Source organism: Pyxicephalus adspersus, chromosome 6, assembly GCF_032062135.1.
Source record: "Pyxicephalus adspersus chromosome 6, UCB_Pads_2.0, whole genome shotgun sequence".
Taxonomy (NCBI): domain Eukaryota; kingdom Metazoa; phylum Chordata; class Amphibia; order Anura; family Pyxicephalidae; genus Pyxicephalus; species Pyxicephalus adspersus.
This window is the reverse complement of record NC_092863.1, coordinates 58108503-58127138: the sequence shown is the minus strand read 5'-3', so window position 1 is coordinate 58127138 and position 18636 is coordinate 58108503. Positions and strand designations below refer to the sequence as shown.

The following is an 18636-nucleotide window of genomic DNA, read 5'->3' as shown; positions in this document are numbered from 1 at the left end:
CTTTCCAAAGCTTTGGAATTTTGTGATGAAGCTTTCTCTCCATCCTTCTAGTTACTGAGGCTGCCTATCATACTGGCAGGCGAATAACAAAATGCGGAATGCACGTGATGCTACTTGGATTGTTCAAGCTCAGCCACTCAGAATGGTTTCTTTAACTGTGGCAGCAATATTTAATCCATGAGCAATATTTTCCACAGTAGAATGCCAAACAGTCATAAAAAAAGGAGTACTCTGACCAAATAAACCATAGCATACTATGGTAAAAACAATAATTTGTATGATTTTAGTGATGGCTACATTTAACAATTCTATCCACAGAAATGAAGTTGAACTATTACAATTGGTTTTGTAAGAAAAGAAATGTACCTGTTAGAGTAGGTGTAAACAACACGCATGTGAAATCAAAAGATTTATACACACAAACTAGATGGCAAACTGGACCCACCAGGAGCTGTATTTAGTTGACCTTGCCTTGATCTCCCAGGTTTACTGGATCTCCCAGCTTCACTGAAGAAAGTATCTTCTCCAGCCTTGAAAAGCTTTAATAAATCAGGCACAATGTGTGCTGGGTCTCAGGTCTCTCCAAGGTATGTGAATAGCTGCAGAGGCACCTGTATGTGTCAGCAGAAGCCTTATTAATTTTAAAATGAACACAAATTCTTTTTAAAAACGTTTATGGTCCTTGTGTACAGACACAACAAGTAAAGAAACACAAATATGTTAAAATGAATACATTTCAAAGAAACCAGAGATAAGTTTTACAATATTATAATGACAACTAACAGAAGCACAGCAATACAAAAGAACCACTATTTCCACAAATATTCCTGAGATCGTATCCTACTTGAATTATGAATTTATCAGTTTGGTTATGATAGCTTAAAAAACGTCAACACCAAACCTGAAATACAAAATGAGCAAGATGCACTGGTTGCATCACAATGAAATGTATAATGAATAATATCTAAGATCTTATTCCCTGCCTTTTATTTTGCTTCTAAAAATTGCTGCTTGAGTAAAACATAAACATATCATTATAAACAGTTAAAAAAAGAAAAAAAAATGGCAACGGTTATTAGTCACTGTGAGCTTTGTGAAGATTTGGCTAAAAAGTAACTAATTTCTGCAATAGCAATGAACTTTGTAAAACATTTCTCTTTGCAGGAGATGTAATTGACTCTTTGTGATGCTCAATACTGAGACAAGAAAAACACAAGGAAATCTTCAGGGGTAGATATACTGAAGAATAAGTGACTTGTCTTGAAAAATATTCCCTCCAGTCTTCAGTACCACTGATGCTGAAAAGGATTTGAAAATCCTTCTATACAAGGTAATGTTCACTGATCATAGTTTGCATTACAGTCTGCGCAGGTCAGTGACGCCAGCTGTCATCCAGATGAAAGATGATGTGTCAGAGGAACTGTCACATTAGGAGACAGGAGAGACCAGTAAATTTTATGCAGCAGAACGCCTCCGGATAACAAACAAACCCCTCTGTAGTTGGCCTAGGTAGATCCTCATCTTTGTGCTGTCACTGCTTTTCCTCACCCAAATCTGCCAAAAAAAGTTTAGTAAATATAATTAGAGATCATGACTGGAAAAAATGGAGATTAATCTTCTAAATTAAGGAGCTGATAAAGACTATACATAAAAAGGACACCTAATATTGAATGTTTTCAATTAGCAAGAAAAGTACAAAGTATATACAGTATAATATTGAACAAATTAAAATAAAGCAGTTCTGAGCTAGCTACAAACTATCTTGACAAAGTAGCAAATATAAAAATAAAGCCAAAAGCAATGGAAACTACAAATATTGTGCAATTTTCAGTTTAAAGAAAAAAAAAAAAAAGAAGAGCAAGAAAAGACCCGCTTTTGGTATGTTCATACACTGACCCTTCTTGCCGCTTTGCAGTTATATGTAATAGTTCTGCCATCTGCATATTCACATATTCCCCATTCATATTGTATTACTCATATTATTCTGCATATTAACATGGACACATGGACATATGCTGATGCATTTAAAAATGCTCTCCCCAAACAGTTGATGACCTAAACTTTATTGCTCTTCTCCGATGTTCATGTACCTCATTTGTTCCAACTGAACTGATCACACAGCTGATTTTGGTGTTGTCCTTTGATTCTAGGTATATTGCTTGACTCTTGTGATACCTAAAAGGAATCAGAGACACAAAGCATTAAAAAGAAGTTAGATTCAGATAAATCACTATCCAAATACACCCACCGGTTTCAATACACATTCCATTTCCTTCTAAGAAAAGAAAAACCCTGAAAATTTTAGGTCCATTGTTTTGATGGCATTTTCGCAAAAATGGTATAGTAGAGCAACAGCAAATATTTACTCTGAATAAATTAATAAATGGCAGTACTACTCTCTAATGATTGGATCATAGGTTCAGTTTACAGTGTGCTCCTCCTTGTTTGCATTTGTCAAGTACGCAGGTTTGTCATGTGCAGCCTTTACAGGTAGTCCCCGGGTTACATATGAGATAGGGACTGTAGGTTTGTTCTTAAATTGAATTTGTATGTAAATCCGAACAGGTACATTATTTTAATAAATGCAGTTAGGACAGATGTTTGTTTCAACATATTATTAAGGCAGCATGGTGTCAGTTACTGTAAAAAATCCATTAATGTGAGCTAACCACAAACAAAGCAAAAAAAAATTTATGCAGCCTAGACATTCAATAACTTCTAGAGCAACCTATACTTTGATTTGCAAAAAAGAAGCAACTGCAGAGTTTGTCTTGGTCATTAAAGAGTTACAAGATGCTACAGATCAGCTCAGCTCTTAAAATCACCCACAACCTCAGCTGTGTTTAGCAAAAAGATTTCTTCTGCAAGTCATGCAAACGGCCCCCCCATCAAGCCTCTGTCCTGCACTCGACCGAGCAGGGAAGCCCCGTTCATATGTAGGAATTGTACGTATGTCGGATGTCCTTAACCTGGGGACTATCTGTATTTTATTTTATTTTTTACAGTGACAAATAATATTCTGTTGCTTAACAGATAAATGTATATGAAAAAATGAAGTTATAAAGGGATAGATAAAGTGTTACATCTTAACAACATGAAATTTATAGGACCCCTTAAACATGAATGCCTTTTTATAAGTTTCTTCAAACAAAACATTGATAATTTAGATGAAAAGTTTTCATTTTTCAAAACATTATACAGCCAAGCTGCTAGTAAGTTATTTTTTATTGTACGGAGAGGAGATTACCAGGGTTTAAAATAAAAAAACAGCATTGACCACATTACCTTGATTATCTTGTTCATGTTTTATATGCGGATATTGAAAATATGCAAATTTGCATGTAAACAATTTATTAGAAAAGGCCATTTTACAAAAATGAACACATAACCTACTATGGTAACTGAACATATATAAACATAAGGAAACTGCATTTAAAGCAAAAAGCCGACTAAAAAAATTTGCATTGCGATATAAAGACTATATAATAGTCTTTAACAAGACTAAAAACACACATTCATCAGATATCTGCAATATTTCAATTCGTTGCAATATTCATATATTAAGAAGCATTTCTCAATCAACGAGTGAAACAATTCAGTAAGCTTTCAAGCCTAATTTTTAACAAATCTTAAAATTTGTCATGAAATAATTTGGACGCTGCACACAGGCATAGTCTGTGAACAAGTTTTTATGGATGCCAAATAAAGTGTCAGAATCACCTATCTGTATACTTTTTAAAGAAGACATTCCAATTTTATCGTTGGAAATGAACGACGAACGAACGACGAATGACCGATTGGCCAAAAATCGTTCGTAAAAAAAGTAACCAACGACGCAGACGAACGAGGATAGTCGTTGGAAATGAACGACCGGACCGGCGGATCAGATTGGACGACGATCGTTGACCATCTATCGTGTGTACGGTCGTTCAGTGATCGTCCATGGTCTGAGCATGCGCGGTGAACGAACGTTCGCTCACTTCCTGTGGTGCACGTCACTTCCTGTATCGTTCAAACGAACACATCTATCGTGTGTACAATATCTTTGAACGATAGTGTCGTTATCTGTATGTACAGGATCGGTGCCATACGATCGTTCGCAGATATCGTGCAGGATCGTTCATCGTTCGTTTACCAACGATAAAAATTGGAAGTGTGTACGCAGCTTTACTCAAAGAAGCAGTGTCTGGTCATAAAAAACCCGGTATCTGTATAGCAACAATAACAAAGTATTTTCCTTCTTTTTACAACAAACCCCCCCCATTCGTGTGTAAACAGTGACATCTAGTGGCTGTACACCTTTATGCCAATTTTAAAGCTTGTTAAAAACAAGTTATGTTCCTATGAATATTTATTAAATGAGCATGAATTTTTGTTTTGTTTATTTGTCTCACTGCTATAGGAAAAAAAAAAAATCAAAAACACCCACTGCCAAATTACAGGAGTGGAGGAAAAAAAAAATCATAATGTACCATATGACCAGACCACAACTGCAGGATAAAGAAGTGATTCAGTCAGTTGAATTAAGGTAAGCAAATTCCTAGCTGTAGTGCTTGTGAATTTACATGCTGCAGCTGCCACTGTAAGAGATATAGAGGCAGCACGATGGCTCAGAGGTTCGTACTCTGGACTTTGCCACGCTGGGTCCCAGGTTTGACCCAGGTCTCGGCCAGGACACTATGTGTACTGAGTTTGTTGGTTCTTCCTGTGTCTGCATGGGTTTCCTCCAGGTACTCCTGTTTCCTACCACATACCAAAAAAACATGCAGACAGGTTAATTGGCTACCCCCCAAAATTGACCTTATTTTGTGTATTAAAGACATATGAATGAGGTAGGGACATTAGATTGTGAGCACCTTTGAGGGACAGCTAGTGACTTTGGACATCGCTGCGTAATATGATGGCACTATATACTGTGTAATAATTTTAATAAATCAACTGAAGTAGTGGAAGTACCTGAATTTGAGATATTTTAAGCACTATTTTATTGGTGATTATTTCTAAGAGCAAGAAGCAGCAAAATGAGCCAAGCAGATGTGCTGCAGTGGCTATGAGCTAATAAAAAGAATGCTACGGTGGCACAACATAATGATAAAAATACGAAATGATCAGTCTGTAGCAGCTTCTTCACTGTCCAGGCATAAGCGAGTGCAGCAGGGAGCAGTTCGCCTAGGAAAAGCTTTAAAAAAAAAAAAAAAACACAACCCCAAGAGAGCAACCCAGTTAAAAAAAATGGCAAATTCCACCAATATGTGCTTAGAAGGTATAGCCAGCTTTACTCAAAATAGTTAGTATTACTATCCTGAACTTTGAAATCAGTCTAAATGTTTCTACATTGCAATATATTAGAGGTGCCTGAGGACCAAAACTTTATAAAGTACAATATGCAGCACAGTTTAGGAATCTGAAATATTGGAATGATTAACAACTTTTAACCCCTTCCCTTTTACACTCCGACTGTTCATTTTAGTGCAGACTTGAATTTAGCAGATTGCAACCCAGATAGTTCTTGTTTCAGTCACACAAAAAAAGGTCCTTTTAATACTCATTACATATCAATTTTGCCATCTATGCTGGATATTTGTTCATAAAGAATATGAAGATATGAGTAGATTTTATTCATAAAACCAAAGCAGATTTTTAGCTTGTGTTGTTTTACTTTTAAAATGAAGCATTTTTTCTACAATCATTATGACTTCAAGCATGAATCAATAAGCATTAATAATTATTTACCATCTCTTATCATAATACAGCTTCCCATCCTCTATCCGAGCCTCAAACCTCTGGGTAGGGGATTCAGTCTGGGTAGCAGGAAGATGTTCAGGAGTTGATGGAGATACTGCAAAGAAAAAAAATACAAATAAGTACAGTCCCTCAATACCGACTGATTACTATGGTGGAATGATAGCTAAGCAAGATAAGCTGAAAAATGAATCCTTGTCACCTGTATACAGAATAATTCTTTATTAACAAAGAGGATTTGATATACAGCAGTAAGACTGCTCTGCTGAACAATTATACAAGGATTCATGGAAAAACCGCCTAACAATCATCTAAATGTCTTAGCTCGACACAGATCTACATTAGCAGCAGTCAGCAACAAAGTACTTTTCGTTTATTAGAAATTTTTTGATTTCTAGATGTGCAGTGTGGTCCCAGACTGATGGCTGATTTAATCACTACAAAAGATAAGTCAGCTCTATTCCTAATAGGCTCACAGATAGATCCATAAATACCATTATCAACAACTTTTGCATAACATGCCTGCAGGTTACAGGATTTTGTTAACAAGGGAACGGGAATGATGTCATGTATATGTGGTATTTATTATGGTATTTATTAGAAACCCCACTCCTACTGTGTGCTACTTCCCCTACCTCTTAGATTGTCACTGTCTGTATCTGTCATTTGTAGCCCCAATTTATTGTACAGCTCTGCATATTTTGTTGGTGCTATACAAAAACCGTTACTTTTATTAATAAATACATATACTTTGGGGTGTACTTAAACGTTGTCAAATTGACCTAGACTCACCCGTTTATTAGTTAGAAGATACAGCATTTACTATTGTGACTGATGCACTAATAATTGGCCACTAGGTGTCAGAATGAGCCTTAGTTTTATATTATGCATTGTAAGGAGCAACGCCAAGATTCACCCAGCCGTGAACAAAAATACACATGTGAATAATATATAAATACAACACTGCCAGATATTGTTTTTAAATAGATTGGATTTTAAGCCCCTTTTTTAAATGCAAAACTCTGGCTAAGGTGGAAGAGTTGTACACTCCAAATAGTGTTTACTGAAGACACATGCAGGTCACTGAGAGATAAGTAACTGTATGAAATGAAAAAAGCTTAGGCAGTATCCTATAAACAATGTTCAGCATACATAAATACATAGCAAATCTGCCAAAAAAAAAAACATTTTGAAAGAAGATCCTAATATTTGTCTGTCATTTTGTAAATCCAGCATCAAATAGGTGACTAGTTAAAGCTAAATTTCTTAATACAAAATGTAAACTGAATAATATATATATATATATATATATAATTAACAGCATTCTCCTAGACTGGGAGAAGGACATCACTTGGAGTTCCAACTTTTTTTAAAAAAAATGTGTGTTAGTTCTCTTTAGGTCTGAAATTAGGGCTTAACATAGTGCTGCAATTAATGGGTAGCCAGAACTGGATGTTGACCTCATTCTGTTTTACAGGGATTTGGGGGGGGGGGACTTTCTTCCTGCAGAAAGCTGCAGGACGGAAGTGTGCTGGCTACCAAGTTTTTGACCTTTACATGACCACATCACAGGAACAGAAATAAAAGGTATGCAAAAAACATCTCACCATAACAATCTAAAAACAAATATACAAATATGGTGATTTTAAAATCATTAGAGTGATACATGGTCCCCTTACAGGAGGCCATCTCTGTGATTGTTATTTGCTTGTTATGGTTACTCACCTGGTCTTTTTGGGGATTTTAACTGTTAAAAAGAAAGAACACAAAAACAAAGTCAAACAACAGAAACAGATAAATTAATATAAACATTAAAATGTAAAGTGACGATATACAAAATACCACATAACCAGTTTAAATTGCAAGAACCCAGAGCTCTGGGTAAAGGTATAAATGTCAGCTCATCCCAAACATCATGCTTATTTTAGGTGGGCACAGACAGGCTGAAGAGTCTACACACAGCAACTAAACAAATTTAAATAAGAATCACAAGTTGAAACGGCAGGTGACGATTTCCTCAGTAGGTGTTAAACATTTACTTTTAAGTAAATAGGGTTAAAAAAAATAAATTCAACATAACCCACCCATATTGAGTAAAACAAGAAAGTAAATGTTAACAAAAAGCCCATACACAGTTCAGAATGTTTTAGATAAGCTCATATTTCCAAAGACTGTATGGGCTCAGACTGACTGCTAAAGGGTTCTGGAACAATTCATAATCAAGTTTATCCTAAAATCTATTGTAAAAACATCAGATCAGTGGTGGCTTAAATAACCTACTGACTTTTTGTTCATGTCTCGGGGACTTCAGTGGTGATATTTCAGCAGTTTTCGCCCCCGTTTTCTCCTATAAAGCCATAACAAGAGTGTTTACCTCTTCACTGATGCACTTTTAAATAATATATTACACATAAAGAATCTACAGTAAGTTGCAATATTATCACAGTGATTTGTAAAAAGAGTAAATATATATATATAAATAATCAGTGGTGTCATGAATGGGTGAAAATATATTAGGCTAGAGCATGTCTCAGAATACTGCAAGAATTCTACTGTACAAAACAAATTATTAAAACCTAACCTCTGTGCAAAGGATTGCTTTGGTGTTTCACCAAAGTATATAATACAGTAAAGCAATTTGTTTTTATGAGACAAAGGATATCAGGAGCTGGCTTTCTCCTCTTATCAGGGATTGGAACTGGATCATTGGGCCGTCGTCGCAGTTTTCGAGTCATTATAGGCTTGACCTCCATGGAATCTGTAAAAAAAAAAATACTTTACTGGAACCGAACAATTTACCAAGGAGCAACTAAAGACCTTCACAATAATAAAATCTTAAAGAGACGATATTGTTTGTTTACTTTGCTTGCTTGTTTGTTTACTTTTCATGCTTTGCAAACATGCTTTGTCCTGGGGGTGGACAGTTGCAATATACATATACATTATATAATGTAGTTGCCCAGACAAAAATATTATCCACCCTCCTCTTAAATATGGACACATACATTGCTGTATAAGTAGGTACATAGCAGAAATAGAAAACATGCTAAAAGTATAAACTAAAGGTAAAACATTTTGATTTAGTTTGTTGGTGATGACTTTACAACCATGGCCAGATTTTATTGCAGTCTGCGTTACAGTTAGGAAAAGTCCCCCTAATTGTTTCCATCATAATTGCTACTAAAAATGAAAGTGAGGGTATAATATTACATTTTAGATTTGCCACAAGAATAGGAATAGAGGAGAAATCTTGCAATGGAACACTTGTTCTGATGACAACTCCCTAAAAGGGAATTTCCCTCAAATTGTAAAGGTATTGGCTCTATTCCTAAAGTATATCTATCCTTAAAATTCACAATGCCATAACTTAAGAGGAAACAATGATGTCAGCAATACCAAATATCTTTAAAAATGTACTCCTTATGCAAAAAAAAAAAAAACAGGGAGTTTCAAATCGCACCATTAGTAGACTGTAAATGTGAAAAATGCTTGGAAGAGCTGCAGATTGTACAAAAGCTTTTCGCTTTTGTAAATTTTACATAGGACTGTAACAAGAAGATCTTAAGTTTTTACTGATCATACCTCCCGTCAATTCCATTGTTAATTTCTCATTTTCAATCATTTTCTTCTTTTCCTCCAGTTCTGCAATTAGATTTTCCTTCAGTTCAATCTTCTTATCTTCAAATTCCTTGACAGCTGCCTTTTTCTCTTTGATGTAGTTCCTTTCCACTTGTTCTGTCTGCAAATTTAAACACATGGTTTATTGCTTCTCTGTAAACCATGAAAGGGTCAGTCTATTCCAATGTGATATATTAGCTATAGGTGGAGCCTAATGCTCCAAGTCAGCCCTTACTTTTGTTAATGCCTTTACATCCCCAACAGACAGTTCTCACTGAACATTGAGGAACACAGGACACATGACAGTTTGCATCAGAGATTCAGGAAAACCTTTTAATTTAGTGACCAAGTTCTATCCCCTTAGGGCTCTTCTCTTTCTCCCCCTAAAAGGATTCATCAATAAAGTTCAAATAAAAGCCATTATTAACCATATAGTTTGAAACTGAATACCAGATTATATAAATACTACATAGAACAATACTTTTTATTGAAGCTCCAATACAAGATTTTACCCTTACATCAACCGTAGGTCTGGAGCTGTAACAACTTTGGACTGGAGCTAAAAATCTAGAGGTCTACAACAGTTCTGCGGACCTAGTAACAGAGGTTTCAAGATATCACCAACAGAGTACCTAAGTGATATATGAAATAGGTAACTCTCCAGCATCTACCAAAAGCTAAAATCCCAGTTTTGGATGCATTGAACCTAAATGGATATAACATATGACCATATCTCTATAGGAAAAATAAAATATGTACTTACCTCTAGCTGCAGAAAGAGATCTGAAAGAGTCAGGGAACGTGGGGTTAGTTTTATGAAAAATAGAGTTTCAAAATAAAATAAGTTAATATGAACAGTAGGTAAGTCAATGTTTGAGTCTGTTCATTGCTACAATAGATAAAACCCACCTCCGGGTTCATAAACATTCTCTAAACTGTGTTATATGACTACATGCCTATCTTTTGACTTGAGTGTTCAATTAACCTATATTCCATTATATATAACAAATGAGACTGTGTTGAGGTAATAAGGACCTAATATACATAAAAAACTATGATAAGATATAAAAGGATATTTAAAAAAAAAAAAAAACACACACACACACACACACACACACACACACACCACACACTACACACACAAAGCTTTCTAGGGTAAGACTAGAATGGGTGGCTCCAAAATTATTCTTTGACTTGCATATGGATACCATGTTTGCTCTACAATAGGCATGTACACATGTACAGGCACCCCAAATGCAATGTATGTGGTGTGGACGTTTTAGTACTTATGGAAAGAAAGGTACAGGGGATACCCTGCAGCAATTCTGGGCTTTCAGAGGAGAAAGGTGAGCCTGAGGACCATACATTGTAGCAGTCACAAATGGAGCACTATAATGCTTGACAATTTAGTCTAGCACAGCATATTAAAATGTGCATAATAAAAGCAGTTATTTGGCTTAGGATGGGAACGTTAGGTGAAAATCTGAACAACTAATTTTACTAGGTTTCCACATTTATAAATAAACAAATGCAACATTCCTTTTTGTAATAAGAACATCATAGGAAGACTGCAGACACAAAGACACACAAACATGAAAGTTTATATTTAACACACTTTCAAAGTATAAAGTATGAATTATATCATAGCTGCGAGTTCTAATCTGCGGTGTGACTCTAACCTGTCTCTACAAACTACCAAATAAGGAATCGCAGTAAGCATGTCCAAATAATTTATTAGAAAAAAAAGGAAATTAAAAACTACTCTGCAATGCAGCCCCCATATAGACACCGCAAAGTGAAATACTGGGTTTCATGTAGAGTGCCAGTAAAATGTATTGTGTTTCTTTCATTTAGTTTGTTCTTTTGTGTCAGGGACCCCCTCAAGCCATTTTACTTTAGCATAGCATCATCTGCAGGGACTTTGATATCATCCTATACAATGCAGGACTAGCAGTCCTGCATTGTAAGTGTGAATGACAAATGTCCACCCACAACTTGTAGCATCCTAAAGGTAGAGGAGAGTGCCAGCTGCCTGGGGGGAAAGGTCTTGGACAAGTCAATGCCATTTACCCTAGAAGAAAAAAAAAAAAAAAAAAAAAAAAAAAAAGAGGGCTTTTAACCTTTGACTTGGAGATACCTCCACACTGCAAGGGTTAAATGCTTGTTTTGTCAGATTTAAAGTAAATCAAAATACATTATGTAGGCCATTTAAAATAAAGAGATAGCCGCATGTTTACTTTAAAATTAACCTGAAAAAAAGAAAACTACAGAAGAGCTCTTGAAAATGTGTTAAATCTGCTCTTACCTGCATTTCTGAGTCTTTCCTTGTATTGCTGGTCTAACTTTTTCAAGCGCTTTTGGTATTCTTGCAATGTCCCTGTGAAAGAAAAAAGAAACATACTTTAACATTAGGATGACTGAACAGCTTTATAACAAGAAAACAAAGACTTTTATTTTGATACAACATTTTTTTTAGGGAACCGTTAACTAATGTATTTTGCTTGATCAAAGCCTACTATACACATTACAACTGTATAATCCATATTATATGCATGAATGAGATGATAGTGATGTAATTATTCATTAAAAAGAAAGCCTCTGTTGAAATTATTTCAATTTTTGCCAGGAAATAGATAATGTTTAAATTCTCTAAATTAGGTTACAAAATGCAGCATCAGACAAAAATGAGAGTGGAGACCTAGGAAAAGCTACACTGTTACATGCAGTGATGGTATCTATGTTATGCAAATGGTTGAGCATAAAAATATATAATAAGGAGTAGGGATAGAAAACCCTATCCCTGTATGGGGAACAAAAGCAGCTAATGCTCAAATACTTTATTTGGGAGCTATCCCACCATAATACAAAACTACCCTGCATTTACTGTAGGTGTTAGCCAACCCTCCAAGGTTGCATCTTCATATTAATACAGTGTGCAAAGATACAAATAGGGGGAGGACCCTACGACACAAACACAAATATATAAATATATATATATATATATATATATATATACTTAAAAAATCATACCATTATCTTTCTTTAAATATAGTTAGAATGCCGTCTCTTAAAAATATAGTTCTAAACTGCATGATTGCATACTCAAAGGGTTAAAACTTGATGAATGTCTGGGGACAAGCAAACGTGTATAATCCTATTACAGATTTGCAATTAAGTCAAGCAGAAATTTCACTGCACTCAGATAATTATAACTAAGAATAGACATGCTGTCTCCTATTTATTGTTTCACTTTTTAGAAATCTTTAAATCTTGGCTATTTCTGCATCACTGGAGAAATAAATCAACTGAGCCATGTATGACAACAGCTGCTTGTTTTACTGGCAACATATACATATATGAGCAGAATTTACAGTTCCAAAGAATCTTTTTTTCCAAAATGTTTCAGCAAACAAACATTTGATGTGTGCCTGGTGTCTGTTTTTTTAATAGAGAGATAGAGCCCACAAGATCCCTGAAGATGCCATGTGGTATATGGCACCAAGACATTAGCAGCAGATCCTTTTATCACACTGCTGTCTATTTCTCATTGCATCGTGCTGCCATCTCTTAAATGACACACACAGCTATCCTCATGATCTATTTAAAAAAAACAAAAAAAAGTGATCAACTAGACCTTCTTCCATTGCTCCATAATTCAGTATTTATGGTAACGTACCAACTGTAGGTGCTTTTAGCAGTGAACAGGGGTATTAACCTCAACTCTGAATGAACTGTGGCTACGGAGCAAGCTGCTATGTTCTGTGTGTTTTGATATCTCTTTATTGGCCAGTATTAGGTTTTTCACTAATATGTGCCACAATAGTTCTTTTTTGTGATAGAACCAGACAGGCTTAGCTTCCTGCCCAATCAATGAGGCCTGGGAAACAATGACAATGTATGCCCGTTTCCACCCACATTCCAAAAAAAAAAAAAAAACATGCAGTTAGGGTAATTGGCTTTCCCCCATTATTGACCCTAGACTGTGGTAACGACATATGACTATGGTAGGGACATTAGATTGTGAGCCCCTTTGAGGGACAGCTAGTGACATGACTATAGACTTGTACACTGTACAGTGCTGCGTATTATGTTGGTGCTACATAAATACTGTATAATATTATTAATGGAGATGCACATAGGGGTAGAAACATATCAACACTGCTACAAAAACAGAAAACAGTATATGTTATGTAGTATAATGAATTGAGAAGCACAGAATAAATTTATTTTGGTCATTTGCAAGCTGAGCCTTTACCATAAATCTTATTATTCAAGAAGAGCCAAAAGTGAAGGCAATACGTCTTACCTTCCTGAAGTTGCTGCAGCTGTCTTTTGAGAGAAGCCAACTTGTCTTGATACATCCTATAGAGACACAATACGGCTAAATTAAAATGTGAAAACAATGTTTTTTGGGTTAGCTACATTTAGAAAAAAGAAGTGAACCATAGCTTGAAATATTCTGCATTACTAAACAGAACAATACAAGGGCAAGTTTATGTTAATATTTTAGGACAGTACTGACTGTATAACAGTAACCGATATTTACAAAAGAAAGCAGCGCATTATAAAGCAAATAAATGACATGTAATGGAGATGAAGACAGAAAGAGGTGTTTGTAGTTCAAATCAGGAGAGCAGCTTAGGGTGAAAATGTGCTCGTCTATACTCCATTCACAGAACAGTAAACGAAAGCGGTCACCCTAAGAAAGTGGTATTTGCAGGATAACAAGGGTACAAAATAAAATAGGCAAACAAGCCTAAGAATTAGAATGTTTCTCCTGCAAAAAGATAAAAAAAAATAACTGATGAATAACCTAGCAAAATCAAAAGTAAAGAAAGCACTTACTTATCACTAGTGATCATTTAAAACAACAGCAAGTATGAGCAAGAGTATTGCTCATCTGTTCAAAGGACAGGAGGGGGGTATGAGGAATGAGCAGTCAAACTGCTGCGTCTTCCCCAATATTAAACAACACATCACAACAACATCAAGCCACAAACGTATAATCAAAATGATCAGAAATTATTGTCTTGGGAGACGAAAATCTAAAGCCTGTCTGAGGCTTTACTGCGGGCGTATGATCTAGTTTCCTGCAAAATGCATCCCTGTCTAATAACACGTGCGCCATATTGCAAGTTCAGTACTCACTGTTCTTTCATCTCCACATAATCCACATTATCATGCTTCGCCAAGTCGGTCTCACTGGCATCTTCAGTGTCTTTACAGGAATGAAATATATAAATTATTAACTAGTCACAACAAGATATACAACAGGTATTTATAATTGTACATAAATGTTTTTATACTTTCAGAAATTACAACATGTACATACCATATACACATTGACATTTTTTCCCTGCCCTCAAAATTCCATTATAAAACGAATCTCGGTTTATAATCAGGTAACATCTAGAGGTATTACTGCATTTGTCTCCTGTTTGACAAATCAGAGCAGTCAAAAACGAGCTGTTGGTGTTGCCCATTTCTGCCTATTTCTGTGTGATTCAGCACACTGCTACAGGGCACCAGCAGCATGTCCTACTTTCTGAAACACTATGACTGTAAACCTATGCCAAACGACATGATTTATTTTTATTAATATTATTACAAAGTATTGATTTAGCCCCAACATATTATGTAGTGCTTTACAAAGTCCATAATCATGCCACTCAGTGTTCCCACCAGAAATATTTTTAGCAGGGTGGGGGGAAACTGTAGCCAGGTGGTAAAACAAAAAAGTGGGCAGGGGAAGATACAGCATTTTTAGTTCTCCCATTTATGTATGCCACAGGCATCCAGTAACCCCTATTATTGTGTCAGTGTTCTACCTACCCCCTCCCCCTATACTTTCTTCCAACTTTTTAATGCCTGGCTTGTTAGAATGCAGCATTTTTTTAGGTTATGCCCCAACAGTCCAGGGCTGTGTATTTTAATCCAACTGCCTAGTGTTCCATGTTTTAATAGTGTAATCCCTTCCGGAGAAATTGAGGTTCAAGTGTTAGAAGTGGGCAGTAATGTGTATCAGGGCAGTGTGTTTTAATGGTGGAGTTTTTCATATTCTCATGATAACATAGTAATTACATTTGGGGGGGGTTGCCAAAGGTGTTAAAGTTTTTAAAAGCTGGGGTGCTGAAATGGTGATTACTACTAACTTAACTTCAAATCATTATGACACTGTTTAGGAGACATGACAGTTTATATACACAGAGAGCAGTAGAATGTGACATGCAATGACACACACAGCTAATTTGCTGCTGCTGATGTCATTACACACCCACTGGGCAGAGACATTGTTACCCAATGTTTTTGTTTTTTTCAAAAGGAGACTCACCTCAGCTATGAGATGGGGGAGGGACAGCCTGTGTCCAGATCTCATCCTAGCTGTGCTTTTCTCCCTCCTTACTGGCACTTCTCAGCTGACAATGGGGCACCCTCTCCAATGTCCTTAGAGCTGCTGATAAGAGCCGGGTGGAGGGGGCACAGCAGTCGGGCAGCCTGCCCACCAAAAACAGGCTGGGGAGAACTATATTACTAGCTGTCCCTCAAAGAAACTCACAATCTAATGTCCCTACCATAGTCAAATGTCAGTAATACAGTCTCAGGTCAATTTTTTTTTTTTTTTTGGGGGGGGAGTAACTGCGGCTAAATCTTAGCACACTGCAACTGCAAATGGGCCCAAAGGGTGGGCACTAGAAGTACATTGGTAAACTACGCTGTTAATTTGTCATTTGTTACAGGTTGGCAAATAATTTAAATCCTGGACCAAATCTATTGCAGGATTGCTGGATCAAAATCTCTTTTGCCAAAAAAACAAAAACATTTCCCTGGCTGCTGTTGGCGTCTTGTCTATACTTTATGGCCCATGCAGTGTAGAGCCCAGATAGGTGCCAAGGAAAATGCCATCAGACGGTGGCCCTGGCACCAAAGGGGGTGGTGGTGTCCCCTGACTCCTCAGCTGCCACCTTCAGCGGGTAGAGGGGTGACAAGATCCCGGGCTGAGCATTGCTGGGGGCACCCAGGGAAAAGTAAGGGTGCACTTCTATCAGTAAGAATGTTATGCAGACCTGTAAATAATAGTAAAAGCTCGCACACACCAACAAGGCTTTAGTTCCAATTTTAAAGTTGAATGTAAACAAAGCCTGCAGCATCTCTCACCCTCATCAGACTCCCGGCCCCGGAAACTACGGTCGTCCTCCTCCTCCGCGCTCTCCAGATCTTCCTCCTCATAGTAATCAGTAGCGGCAGCAGCTGCCGGGGACATCACACCGACCGAGCTCATGGTGCGCCCAACAAATAGCCACTCCAAGCAGGAGCCAGCGATCACCCAGCACCCCCTCGGCACAGGATACAACAGCCGCCGCACAGCAACGGGGTCCTTACACTGCCACACTTCCTGACTCCTCTTTCCGGCTGTCGTTTGCAATTCCTACACATTCAACGTAGAACTTTTAAATAAAATCACCTTAGGAATTATACACATTTTAGAAATAAAACTCCATATACAGAATTATCGCCACAGATAATATACGTGTATAAATGTGCTGCAAAAAAAAAACAATGAATATACCGGCATCTAATGGGGGACTTAACAACAAAGGCCCTCGTTTGACTGGGGCCTTCAGTAGCGCATGGCATTGTGGGATGTGTAGTCCTGAACAATGGATTGTATTGTACAGATACACTAATTTACACACAATAGTGTGCAGTATTGCCTATTGTACTGTGTCAGTAACTAAAGAACACAAGCAGAGATGTCAGCCTTGGAAATGACACATGGAATAATTTAGGAGCTGGATGAAAGGTTTACTGCAAAAAAAAAAAAAAAAATCACTTTTTAATAAATACAAGTACAAAAAGTTTCTGCACATTTTTAACACTATTTATTAAGAATATCTAAAACAAATGATATCACTTTCCAACAGTTACCTTCCTTTGTGATGCATTTTTTCCACCCTCGTACCAACTTTTTAATGACATCAGCAAAAGAAAAGATTTTGAAAGTTTAGCCACTGGTACAACACTGTATCTTTTGCCTTCCCTTTAAAGCTGGAGCAGACCAAAATCAGATGGCTCTAAATCCAGATTATAAACTGGGTGTTACATAACCTCCCACATTGAGGGTTTCCTCTTTATCTCCAAATTGAGCACACATGCAGCAAATTGAGCACAAATCTATCTACTTCAGTCTTGGAAAGTATTAATAAATCAGGCCCTGTGTGTGTAACTTGCTGGCTTGTTCATAAATACGTTGAGGTTTCCACTGTAGAAAGACCTAGTGATAAAAATAAACCCAACAAATAAAAAAGTTAGACAGGTTCCTTAAATACACATGCGATGTCTCTCCTGCAATGAAACATTCTTACCTGCCTGTTCCCAATCTTTTCTAATATATACACTGAATTTTGCATGAATAGCCCAGTATTCGATCGTGGCATGACGTAATGAATAAACTCCTGTGTGCATGCATGGGAATTCGGTTAATTTAGTCTGACCAATCAAGATGGCCAAAGATCACGTACACAGAAGAGGACTGGGTGACAATGTCAAGGTTTAGGAATTTAGGTATGTAACTGCAACAGGTTGGTAAGTTTAATTTTTGTAAAAAGAATACTTTGCAAGTCTCTTCTAAATTAAAGAACCTGCCTGCTCTTATTTTTTATTCTAGGATTGGTTCCACTGGATTGAAGAGGAATATTTCAGCACAAGTTGGTTTTGTTACTTCATCCTTAAATGAGCTACTCATTTTCATTTACATTTTCATTGTGTCATATGTGTGAGATGAAGTGTGCAATGATGAAGGACAATTACATTTTATGAGGACTATACAGGTGTGGAAGAAGAAAACGTTGGAAGCTGCTGGAGTTCATCTTTAAAGTATATCTATACCGAAAAATATTTTTGGTGTGGGGAATGGGGAAGGATTAAAACTTTTATCTCGATTTACTGCAGTTGGCATTTCCATTGGAGAGATTTTTTTTATTTCCTGTCTGGTAAAATGTCTCCCCAGAATAGGGAGAAGAAATCTCCCCAAGCAGCAAAGTAAGTACAAGTGCCTTTTTAGGTTAAGTTGGGTGATGGTAAAATTCTGAACAGTTTTTTCTTGTTCTTTGTTTTACTGTTGTATATTATCCATCACTTTTCTTTCTGGTAAACAGTTGTCACACAAGCAGGAAGTGAGATGGAGCCCTATAGAAGAGTAAAGCCTGACAGGGGTTCTAAATCTTTTCCTTTTGACTCTATTAAACCAATGTTTCCCGACCTTTTTAACATGGGAGA

At 36.6% G+C, this 18636-nt stretch overlaps 1 protein-coding gene across 1 annotated transcript; it reads right to left on the bottom strand.

Annotated features, from left to right (window-relative positions):
- Window positions 1–657: 657 nt before the first annotated feature.
- On the bottom strand, window positions 658–16777 carry SUDS3 (SDS3 homolog, SIN3A corepressor complex component). The gene is made up of 11 exons (XM_072415964.1): window positions 16516–16777; window positions 14509–14578; window positions 13667–13722; window positions 11666–11737; window positions 10124–10143; window positions 9325–9481; window positions 8355–8500; window positions 7468–7489; window positions 5734–5839; window positions 2091–2175; window positions 658–1554 (listed from the first exon to the last, which is right to left on the bottom strand). Exons 1-11 carry the CDS (start codon window positions 16637–16639, stop codon window positions 1456–1458), a joined length of 957 nt encoding a protein of 318 aa, XP_072272065.1. The 5' UTR covers window positions 16640–16777; the 3' UTR covers window positions 658–1455.
- Between the last annotated feature and the right edge of the window lie 1859 nt (window positions 16778–18636).

What these genes read in the sequence shown, in the direction of transcription:
- SUDS3 (XM_072415964.1), bottom strand. Translation starts at nt 16,639, where the DNA reads ATGAGCTCGGTCGGTGTGATGTCCCCGGCAGCTGCTGCCGCTACTGAT. An exon ending in AACAATGGAATTGACGGGAG is followed by an intron (nt 8,501 to 9,324) that starts GTATGATCAGTA and finishes TTTTTTTTACAG; the next exon opens with ATTCCATGGAGGTCAAGCCT. An exon ending in TTACTGTATTATATACTTTG is followed by an intron (nt 7,490 to 8,354) that starts GTGAAACACCAA and finishes TCTTTTTAACAG; the next exon opens with TTAAAATCCCCAAAAAGACC.